The sequence below is a fragment of the Nicotiana tabacum genome, chromosome 1 (assembly GCF_000715075.1).
Source record: "Nicotiana tabacum cultivar K326 chromosome 1, ASM71507v2, whole genome shotgun sequence".
Lineage (NCBI taxonomy): Eukaryota > Viridiplantae > Streptophyta > Magnoliopsida > Solanales > Solanaceae > Nicotiana > Nicotiana tabacum.
Window position 1 is genome coordinate 205,210,864 of NC_134080.1, and position 11,372 is coordinate 205,222,235.

General features: G+C 34.7%; 1 protein-coding gene across 1 annotated transcript; it reads right to left on the reverse strand.

Moving 5' to 3' along the window:
• Positions 1-236: 236 nt before the first annotated feature.
• Positions 237-7,517, reverse strand: LOC107795846 (uncharacterized). Its single transcript, XM_016618549.2, has 16 exons — positions 7,378-7,517; positions 5,079-5,174; positions 4,874-4,981; positions 4,646-4,681; positions 4,300-4,410; positions 4,080-4,163; positions 3,865-3,983; positions 3,326-3,427; positions 2,902-3,018; positions 2,752-2,817; positions 2,463-2,529; positions 2,130-2,183; positions 1,550-1,639; positions 858-884; positions 719-745; positions 237-583 (listed from the first exon to the last, which is right to left on the reverse strand). The coding sequence occupies exons 2-16, from the start codon at positions 5,136-5,138 to the stop codon at positions 416-418; spliced, it is 1,236 nt and encodes a 411-aa protein (XP_016474035.1). The 5' UTR covers positions 5,139-5,174; positions 7,378-7,517; the 3' UTR covers positions 237-415.
• Positions 7,518-11,372: the final 3,855 nt, after the last annotated feature.

The window sequence follows — 11,372 nt, forward strand, 5'->3', positions numbered from 1 at the left end:
ATGTCTAATGCAAAATTCCATGCTGAAATTACTCATTCAAGAAAATCAACCAACGGCCCCTAAAATCATATCACATTGTGCACAAAGAAACTGTAGTAGCTACGAATATATACTCCCCATACAGTTCGAACTAGCTGACATGTCACTATGTCACAAGGTGGGATCGGACCCACAAAATGGGCCCACATCCAATTTTTCTCCAATAAAAAATGATATTAAAAAAAAGGCTGGAGAACTTATCACAACCATGAAACAATGAACTAATAATGGGATTCAATAGGCCTATACAAAATAATAATTTACAAGTCTCAACTTGACGGGTGCGGTCAAGTGACATGACGATAATGATATTTGGCTCAAGCTTAACCTCGTATTATTGTCTTTGATCAAGCAGTATTAGCGTCTTTGCTTACCGTTAAACATCGTCTTTTAGCTTAATCTTTAATTTTCGTATTTGTTTAAGCCGTTGTCTACGTTTCCGTCTGCTAGCTTCAAATGGATCCACCCAGTTTTTGTCTTCCTCAACAGCTCGCTCCCACCGATCCTTAAATATTTGTAGCTCATGCGTTGACTGTCTTCGAATCTGCATTGAAATTATGAATTGAATGCTAAAACACTCGGCATTCTCTTTAAGAAGAAAACTGTATAACTTAAACTCTAAGTCATTTTTGGTTGAAATGTGGGGTAGTGTAGCAGGATATTAAAAGCAGTGTCTCACCTCGGATCGCACGTCAACGTCGTGTCTCTGCAGGCCAAGAGAAAAGCAAAAACAAAGAAAGACAGACAAGAATCAGAAAAAGTTTAACGTTGTAGATTCTCAAACTGCCTAAACAAAGGAGAAGTAGAATGTTATATACCTTCACAGACTCTTCAAGATTTGAACGCTGTACAAACATGAACCAATATCAGTGGAGGCAAATGAACGGTGCATACAACATTGTAATATCGGTAAGAGTTAAAGTTATATACACTGCTATGTAAATACTTTTACCATAATCAATATAATTTAACCTACTATAGTAGATCAGTTACCGTTTTTATTAGATTGCCACTTAATGCTTATCATAGAAAAATACTACTCCCTCCATTCAATTTATGTGAACCCGTTTAACTGGGCACGAAATTTAAGAAAAAATAAGACTTTTTGAATTTGTAGTCCTAAACAAGTAAGAAAGGGGTCCACAATATTTTTGAGGTTATAAAAACTTCTCATTAAGGGTAAATTGGAAGTTTAAGCTAAATTGTCTCCAAATTTCGAAAGGGGTCATTCTTTTTGGAACGGACCAAAAATGAAATAGGTTCACATAAACTGGAACGGAGGAATTAGTAATTAACTTATAAGTAATATGATTGTGTAAATATAATGCACAAACTCAATAGTGAATAGGAGCCAAACTTTATCAATACTTATCCTACACTAAATTTTGAATAAGAACCTGAGTGCAATTATATACGACACTTTTTTGGGGGAACCTTGGAGCAACAGGAAAATTGTGGTGCACAACATTACCTTCTTCAAAGATAAAATGGATGTGGTGCAGAACATTACCTTCTTCAAAGATGGCCCTCCCAAAGTTTGAATGCCCTGGTGGACTATATATTCACTATCAACTACTCCCACTTTCTTGGTTCGGTCGCCCTACAACAATGTCAAGTTTCACGCAAGTTAGAATCATGGATGCCTACTTCCAAATAATAATGACAGCATTCTAAACAGAGTTTGTTCCATCCTGTAACATAGCTTAAATTAATCCCAAGTAACTAGAGAAGAAGCAGAAAGAATTCAAATATCATGCAACTCTGTGCTGTCGTAAAGTGCAGAGGGGGGGGAGTCGATATCTACATACCAAGAATTAATCTTAAAGTTGAAACAGGTAATCAAAAGGTAAAATAAACATATACATTCTTTTGGAGAAAGGAGGCCTGGATCCTGAAGAAGGAAAAATGGGCATGAAAGCTCTTACCACTGAGGCATCAATTCTAGGGAAGGAGAACGGACATGAAAGCTCTTACCATTCTATTAGAGTAAACTGAGTAACAAAGCATCTAAAGGAATTTTTACAGATCATAATAAAACAAGTAAAATTAAAGTGAACCGAAACCTTGCAGCCATAAAGAAGTAATCTAACCTGTGCACAATAACCAAGTTTCATATCCATTCCCCATCCGTGAACAAGATCATTCTGATAGGAAGAAGCAGTAATTAGAATTTTATTCCGATAGTTTGAATCAGCACGGCAAGAAAAAAGAAAGCAGGTAAGAAAATGGACAAGCAAAGAATGTTGATTCACGGGCGAGGTCTCTGGTTCAAGTCCAGGATGGGCCAGTCAAATCAGATAAAGATTAGGACATAGATTTATTTTTGTCTTGACAAGAACTATGGCGAATTTATTAGTGCAATAACAAAAGTCTGAAAACTGAAAATTGGGATGTCAGCTATATGATAGAAACCACAAGTTTACCTGTATAAGATGCCAAGCACACAGCCAAGCAGATCTTGAAAAGACTGGAGCCATTCCTTCCACAAATCTGCAGATAAGAGTGTGGATAAAACTCATTATAGTAGATTACGAAGCAACTCAAAAGATTTCATCAAATTTGAGAGACGCTTGAAGCAAAATTTTCTCCAAATTCTTTAAAAAATTCCCATTTATAGAACATAAAAGCTTGGTATATCCATTAACTCAATCAAAGAGAAAGCAAGATATAGCCTAAGAATAATAGTAATCATCCTAATTGCATAAAACTTACCCGCTGCATGGCGGACCTTCGCTTTCATCTGAACATTTTGTGCTACCTCTACTATCATACACTCTTCTGCTTAAATAAAAGGTGCATTAATATTCGCCCAAAATATTCCAAAACATTAAGTTTGAAGAGTTGGATTTTATCACAGCTCACCTGTGGAACCTTTTTTTCTTGCTTCTTATTGTGATTCTATGATGTATATCAGTTGAGTTCCGATCCAAGGCTGGCTGAGAAATTTCCAATCCTTCTGATTTCACAATTTTGAGGTACCTGAATGAAAAGAGAAGATCCAATAGGGAAAATAAATTACCAAAGGGACTTGTAAGACCACCGTAAATATGATAAACAACTATGGATCTTTTAATCAAAACACTTGCCTCTTACAGTTAAAATGATTCATAGTTGCGATAACAATATTAGACCAGCTTATTTGTGGCAAAAAGTTGATTGTATTTCGTCATCAATATTCCACCAGGAGTTGAGGTAAAAATTTGTATCAAATTTCTACATGCTGATTACACAAAATTTAAACAAACAAACAAAACAAAACAAAACATATTTTATGTAATTGTTTTACCTTCCAGGGTGGAAATTCTTCACGCCTAAATCTTCATCCCAAAGGAAAATGTAATCGTAGATAGAAACAACAGCAGGATGTAAGAACCGCTTCGCAAACCACCTACCTCAAAATTAAATCAAAGCACTGATAAGCTCTTCTACCTCATAAACATACAAGCTGGTCATAGAAATTCATATTACGGAAATTTTGCATTAAATGAAGGCCTATCATAGACCTTCCAATCATTGAGTTACAAGGCAAATATAAGTTAAAGAAAAGCTACTTATATAATTGGATTTCAATTCATTTTTCAATGTCAAAAGCAATAGAGGTTATCATCTGTTAAGCAACAGGTTGCAGACTGTCCACGATAAGATACGAGGAAAGACAAAATCCAGCAATTGGAAACCAAACGACTACTCTTCTCTGCTTTCGTTGACACCAGAGCTATACAAATTCCAAAGAAGTACATACACCCCGTCATCGTGAGGTTCTAATTCAAGTGCTTTCTCTGCAGACATTTCAGCTAATTCCAAATCATTGACAATGGTTCGTACCATTTTGTTTGGTTGTTTGCAACAATATGAACGGCTTCTTTACTCCATTGGAGGTCCCACCAGCCATCAACATGTCCATCATAGTGGAACAAGACGATCGTAAAATTCTCTGAAAGAAACTGAATAAAGTAAATCAGGCATCAGATATGATAGAAAGCCGGACAGATAGTCAATTACAAGTTTTTTCCAGAAGAAAGACAAGTAAGATGTTATACCTTTTGGACAAGAGCATCGACATTGCTCTTTTGTTTAACACCAACTGCAATTGCCAACAGGTTGCGAGAGCTAGAAATGCTAGCCTGAAAATGGAAACATACCGAGTGAAAGATCGTGAGTGGAAGAGAAAGGCTAGTTTTAATCCCATATAACAACGATAATTAGAAATACTAAAGGAGGCTGCTCTATTTATTCCGCAATTAAGGAGAAGAGATAGACCTTGGATCTCGAACCACTTGTAGACCAAAGAGGCATTAACTCCAGATCTGAGCTTGGTTGACTAATACCACGAGGCAAACTGTTCAAACGTGTGATATCCACATCGGAATCCTGCATGAAAGAACAGAAAAACTTAAGAGTACCATTGATATGAAATGTTTTTGCTGAATACTTTAGCTCATGCAAGAACCGGAAGCTAATATGGTGTCATTTTCGTACAGACAATTACAAATGCCAGTAATAAATTTATAGAGATTCTTGCAATTTCTGTTTGCCAACACCATTGCCATACATTTGCTGTTAAAGGTAATAAGAAATATAGATAATAGAATAGGAATGCAGCTACCTTTGAAGAGTAAAAGGGGTCTAACTTCGACTCTATCTGAAAAGGTAAACAGGAAAATATGGTTGTCAGCAAAGTGTCGGCATAGTTCTCAGGCAGAGCATTAAAAGGTCGAATGAGCAATTCTTTTCTCTCACATAGCAATCAGCTTATCTCTTATATTAGACATTCAATTGTTATCCAAAATATAAGCGACAAAATATTAAGAAATCAATAATAGAACCGTCATACCTCTGTCTGTTGATACTGATAATTAGTGGTCCTATACACAATAAACAACATAACTGTACACATGATCCCCATAAACGGCAGCTGTTTCACCTTTATTCCCCATGTTACCTGCAATTCCATTCTCAAATGTTCAGCAAACAATAAACATGAATGTTCTCTAAAGAGAGAATAAATTGTGATATTTAGCTACTATGCATTTGCATACCCCATCAACAAAGACACTCTTTTTCTTAGATGTCGCCACCGCCATGATAGATACCCCCATAGGCGACTATGATATCAAAAAGATGCTCATTACAAGCTGCAGCAATTACAATTTGATATATACATTAGTGATAACCATTAAATAGTGTGGGCAAATAGCAAAAACATAGTTCGAAAAGTTTTCTTTCTCCAACTCATGAGAAGATAACATTACTTGTAGAACTCACTATCAACACGTATGGAAGGGGATTCAGAAAAGAGGATTTACAAATTACAATATGCTTCCCTAGTGTTTGACCACTATTTATCATTATTCCCGCCTAATTACCAACAACAACAACAAACCCAGTGTAATCCCACAAGTGGGGTCTGGCAAGGGTAGTGTGTAGCAGCCTTACCCCTACCTTGCGAAGGTAGAGAGGTTGTTTCTGATAGACCCTCTCTCCGCTCAAGCAAAGCACAATCCCACCTAATTACCATATGGGAATAATTCAGATATTGCTCCTAACAGCCTTACTTACTTGGTCTAGTTAATTGGTTACAAGTGCAGAGCAAAGCAGTACTCCTGAGCATGCCATGTGGTGTATGCTATATAATGTAAGGTGAGATAAGACTAAAAGGCTTCATAATCAGTGCTCTAAACACATGAAGTGAGTTACCCAAGCACGAACGCAGTGAGGACATTCCACCGACCATTATATGACAAGTCATCTTTTGTGTCGTCGTGGCACTGCTGCTTTCTTGCCATTCTGCTTAAAGAGTACTAAAATTGCTAAATCAACTGCTCCTACGGAATGGCTGGTAATACCACTTAAGGGCATATAAACTGTCTACCCGCTACCCACTTCTACTAAGTACTAAGTTTGGGTCTAATAGGAACAAAAGACTTTGACGCAACAAACAGGCACAGACGCACCTATCAGAATCAGAACTCTAATGTCCTTAGAAGACCTACTCAATAAGTTGTTACGGCCAGGGATGGGTCCAACCTTTAAGGATTCCAACGCTTTTAACACTGAACTAATAGTACAATTTAAATTATGTGTTTAGATCTAATATTAATTGAAATTATAGTGGGTTTAGAAGACCTACTCAAGAAGTTGTTACGGCCAGGGATGGGTCCAACCTTTAAGGATTCCAACGCTTTTAACACTGAACTAATAGTACAATTTAAATTATGTGTTTAGATCTAATATTAATTGAAATTATAGTGGGTTTTCACACACACACACATATATATGCTCCGTGCCAAAAATAGTAGTTAGGATGAGCCCGATACCTAGGCCTAGTTGCGGAGGCAGGATTTCCACTACGGGAGTTCAAAAAAGCAAAAGTTTAATAATTAAAAGAGATTGTGGCTAGTGGTTCAGCGACCTCACAAACGTTTTGAACCCCTCTGACCATTGAGCTATGCTTTTGGGCTGTGTCAAGGGGATTCAAAATATAATACATAGCCACAAAACGGATTTTGCCTTATATGCACAGTGTCATTTTCTGGTGAAGGGGTTCGCCCCTTCCATCGCCCTAAATCCGCCCCTGCCTAGACCTACAGGACAACTCATACAAACACATACAAACAGGGGAACAAACAGAAAAATCATATAAAGAGACACCCCAAAGAGGTACAATTCCAGAAAGGTTCTTGTAATCAAGATTGAAAATTTTGGAAAATTTTGCATGTAGGCGATAAACAATGTTGGCTAATTCTACTTGCCACCTTATTTTGTTAGCATGCAAGTCCAGATTTGCAAAAGTAGAAATATAGCCCACAAGAACAGAGATACTCAAATCAAAATTTCAATCCATAGAATGATTTTTCATACTAAAAGTTTTACAAAAATCAACAAGAACTCAGAATTAAGAAAAAATATTAATAACACATACTCTCACCGGAATTGCAGAAAGAAACTTCAGCTGTGCACAGAAATAACAATTAGAAGCTTTTTCTACCCAAACAAAAGGAGTGAAATTCATAATTTTAATTCCAATATAAAGTACTCATAAAAACGTATTAAATAAATTAGTACTAATAAAGGAACTGATGTTTTAACAGGATTCAAGAACTTTAGAAATTCAAAATAAGGGGAAGAATTAAATGAACAGAGAACGTTACTCGTGACTTTTCAAGATAAAAAATATAGACCCCATAATTACACACTTTAATAACAATTAATAGCATTAGCATCAACAGCACTCAAAATTAATATTACTAATCAAGAATTAGTAAAACTGATCAGCTCATGCAAATAACAAAACTAAAAAACATGAAACGGAGGAAAACAGAGAATATGAAGAAATACCTTAGAATTCACATAAACCCCAGAAGAGTTAGCTTTTGATTCTTATGCAAGTGTAAGGTGTAATTACAATAACTTAAAGAATAAAGAAGTTTGTACGTCACCGAATAATATGGGAAAAAGATCTTATATTTATTGTGTATTTATATGTTGAGTTTATGGATATAGTCTATGGAGAGAACTGAAGGTGAGGGTAGGGTGGTATTAGTGGGTAGGTGGGTAATTGAGGGTAGGTGGGTTAGTAGGGGGTGGGGAAAGAAAAGGTCTTTGAGTTTGGACAGACAAAACTGTCGAAAGCGCCACGTTTAAGAGGAGCTTCAACACATGTTGTCACCAGGAAACACACCAAAAGCCGCCACCATTGGCTTGCTTTTTTCAATTTTTTTTTTGTTGGTAGAATTAAATATACAGAATATGTGTATTTAGTACTTTTTTTGGTAATTAAGAATATGTGTATTTAATACTTACTTATACACATAGGAATAAAAGATTAATTATACTATACACAAGACATTGTATTTTAGTATAATGTATATTCTTTGTCTCCATACTTATAAATATCTCTTTCTCTTGATGTGATAGTAATTGACAGTACAATTAAAAAATAAAAACCTTTGACATAAGAATTAAACTTAATATGAAAAAAATCAAAATTATCTTATTATTAACAATTAAATCAAATGTGGTTTACAAGTTTTACATATCACTTTTAATTTGTATCTTCTGATAAAATTTTGTTTTCGTATCGAATGTAGTACCACCAAAATCATGTCATTAAAAATAAAATAAAAATTGTAAACTATATTTTTAAAAAAGATTAAAAATATGTCACATAAAATAGAAATTTGAAAGTGATAATATGAATACTAGTGTGTGTGGTGTGATACGTACGAATGAAGGTGTTTGACATGAGTGGTTGTATGTGTATCCTAGGAATATAAACAAGTTATGTACGTAGTACACATGTTTAAGGCCATCATGTTATCTTTTGTTTCTTTTTAAACTGTTTAGTACACTTTCTCTTACTTTACGCTTTTTCTTTTTTACGACTTGTTGAAAGCTCACAGGAAGCTGGACCATATATCTTTTACAATTAAAAAAAGCTAATCTAATATTTACATGATGATATCAAGCTCGCAACGAAGAACTGATCTTGCTCAAGAAAATAATGATATTACATTCGCAAAACTAGCAAATGAAGCCTATAAATTTTAGTCCTATCCATTTATCATTCGACCCAATATTTTGTTTTGTTCCAAAAATTCTAACATAGTTTTATATTATATATAGGAATGACTAATTCTAAAACTTATAATATCGGGAAAAAAATTTAGTTTTCGGTAAAGAATGAGGACAAGGCATGTTACTGGTTTTCAATGCATCTATATATTTTGTGACATTTTTTTTCTACTTTTTGAAGAGGTGGGAGGTGGGGGGTGGGGGTTAGGTTACATACAATTTTTTTTTGAGCAGGAAAAAAAGGTACTTATATTAACACATAGGTAGGGCTAATGCCCGTTAACATTGTCATTAGTACATATGCCATCATAAGCTACTATTTTGCCTTGTAAGGCACTATTATTTCCTAAAGCAGCCATACGACCACATTGGTCTTTAGAACAGTTTCTAGCATATATATGTCTAACCTGATCTTTGTCATATACATCTACAACAAATTCAGGTGGCAAAACAAAAGTACATAATTTATTGTAGCTACGTTGCATTAGTGCTGCTTTTGCCAAAAGATGAGCCACCATATTTCCTTCGCGAAAGTTATGCTTCAATGTGATTGTTCCCTGCCTGGATGCCTCTTCCATTAACCATCTGCATTCATAAATTATGTTATTGTAAGTTGGGTAATCTTCATGAAGGAAACGTATAACCTTTGTGGCATCAGTTTCTACTTTAACTGTGTGTTCCCTAATAATTAGTTGAAGTGCATGCCGAAAAGCTTGGAGTTCCGTTTGTATTGGTGATGTTGCTTGAATTTTCTTGTAGAATCATGTCTGCCATTTCCCTTTGCAGTCACAAACTACTCCTCTGATATCCCCTTCCAGGTAGTTGCTTTTGAATGCACCATCGATATTAATCTTAAACCAACCTTTTGGTGGCGGCTGCCATTTTACATCAACCTTTATGATTTTATTGTAAGTATTGATAGTGCATGTGAGAAGAGTGTATTCTAGTGTTTGATAAATAAATAATTAATTATTTGCTAGCAATACAGTTCTTAAAAACATGGGATAACATAAAATTGTATGTAAAAGCAGCACTAACTAGCTACGTTGCATTAGTGCTGCTTTTACATACAATTTTATGTTATCCCATGTTTTTAAGGACTGTGTTGCTAGCAAATAATTAATTATTTAGACAACTCAAAAGAAATAATCCAAACAGTCTCAAGAAAATTATACCAAAGTTATTATTTTAAATGAAATATCTAGTAATTCCCTTCTTAATTTCCCCTTAATTTAGCCGACTCTTAGCAAAGTTTTCAGTCCACTCCTGCAAATTTGTCTTTATCTTAAAAACAATAAGTTTGACAGCACTAATCAACAGTTCCACTTCAATTATTGATGTTAAGATAAACGAAGTAAATGAGTTTTAAAACTAATTTAACTCTATATGAAGTAAAATATAATATTTAACTTTTTTCTTAGTTAATTATTATATATAGCTCCATCAATCCTGGCCCCACCAACCAACTAATTATATTTGCCTTAAACTTGATTCCGTCCTCTTCTCATCTCTCTCGTATAGTTCTACCATAATTCTACTTTTTCTTTTTCCAACTAATTGCCACTATTCTGAACTTTTGCCTCACAAAAAAGCCAAATTCATTAATTAATCTATTTTCTAAGTTCCTCAAATGACATAACTAGCGCATAATTGTTGAGTCATTCTAGTCTCATCTCCTAAGACAAATAGAATATAGCACGTTTGAACCTGAAAATTATGTAAAGCATACAAAATTAATCTTGAGTTTAACTTATATACACTATCGTATATAACTTTTACACTATCAAATTACCTTTACTTATCATAGTTATTTCAAGATAAGGAGTCTCACTTTTACGAATGAGTTACTGTAATTTTTTTTTTTGACTATTGATAATATATAACTTTTTTATATAATCGGTGCATATATAGAACACTGCCTCTCTCATGGTCATACTTAGCTTGATGTGAAAGTTATCTCTAATTGGGTTGATTACCAAATTGATTAATTTTTGTATTTGGTAGAACGAATCCATGAATCACTATATATAGGTTAGTTTTACACCTAATCAACAATTGAATATAACTCAAGTATTGCCAATCACAATATGTTTAATCATTGTTCAAGATGATTTCATCTTTTAAAAATATAATCGTATATAGTAGAATTAGGGTTTAAATACTTAGAGTTCAACTCATAATTTGATTTCGAGTTTACTGTCCAAATCCTATATGTCAATGATATGAACACTGAGGACCATAGAAGCATCACTTGGCTAGCTATGGCGAAGTCTAGAATTTCACTAAGTATGTTCTACATATATCAAAAAAATTAATTTATATACACATTATATATATATAATTTTTCGATAAAAGGTATTTAACTGTGTATATGGTCAAAATCGTTTGCCTCTGACTTATAAGCTCGAGGGCCCGTCCTAGGTTCGAGTCCGAGCAAGATCAAGTTCGAGCTCGAGGGACCAGACTCGAGTTCGAAGGCGAAGCACGATGCATACCGAGGTCGAGTGTGATCGACCCCGAAATAGTACCGTTATGGATTTGTACCAGAACAAGTTAGATTCCTGCCACATCCCCAAAGTCATGGCGCAAATCCCGGAATATGATTGTACGATTCCGTACTAGGCGATTAGACAGTTCTACTAAGAATATTCCTTACTGTAAATAGAAATATTCCTTATTTAGGGTTCCCTATTATATAAAGGGGACCTCAATCATTTGTAACATCATCTAATCATTAAGCAAAGAATATACTCTCTACT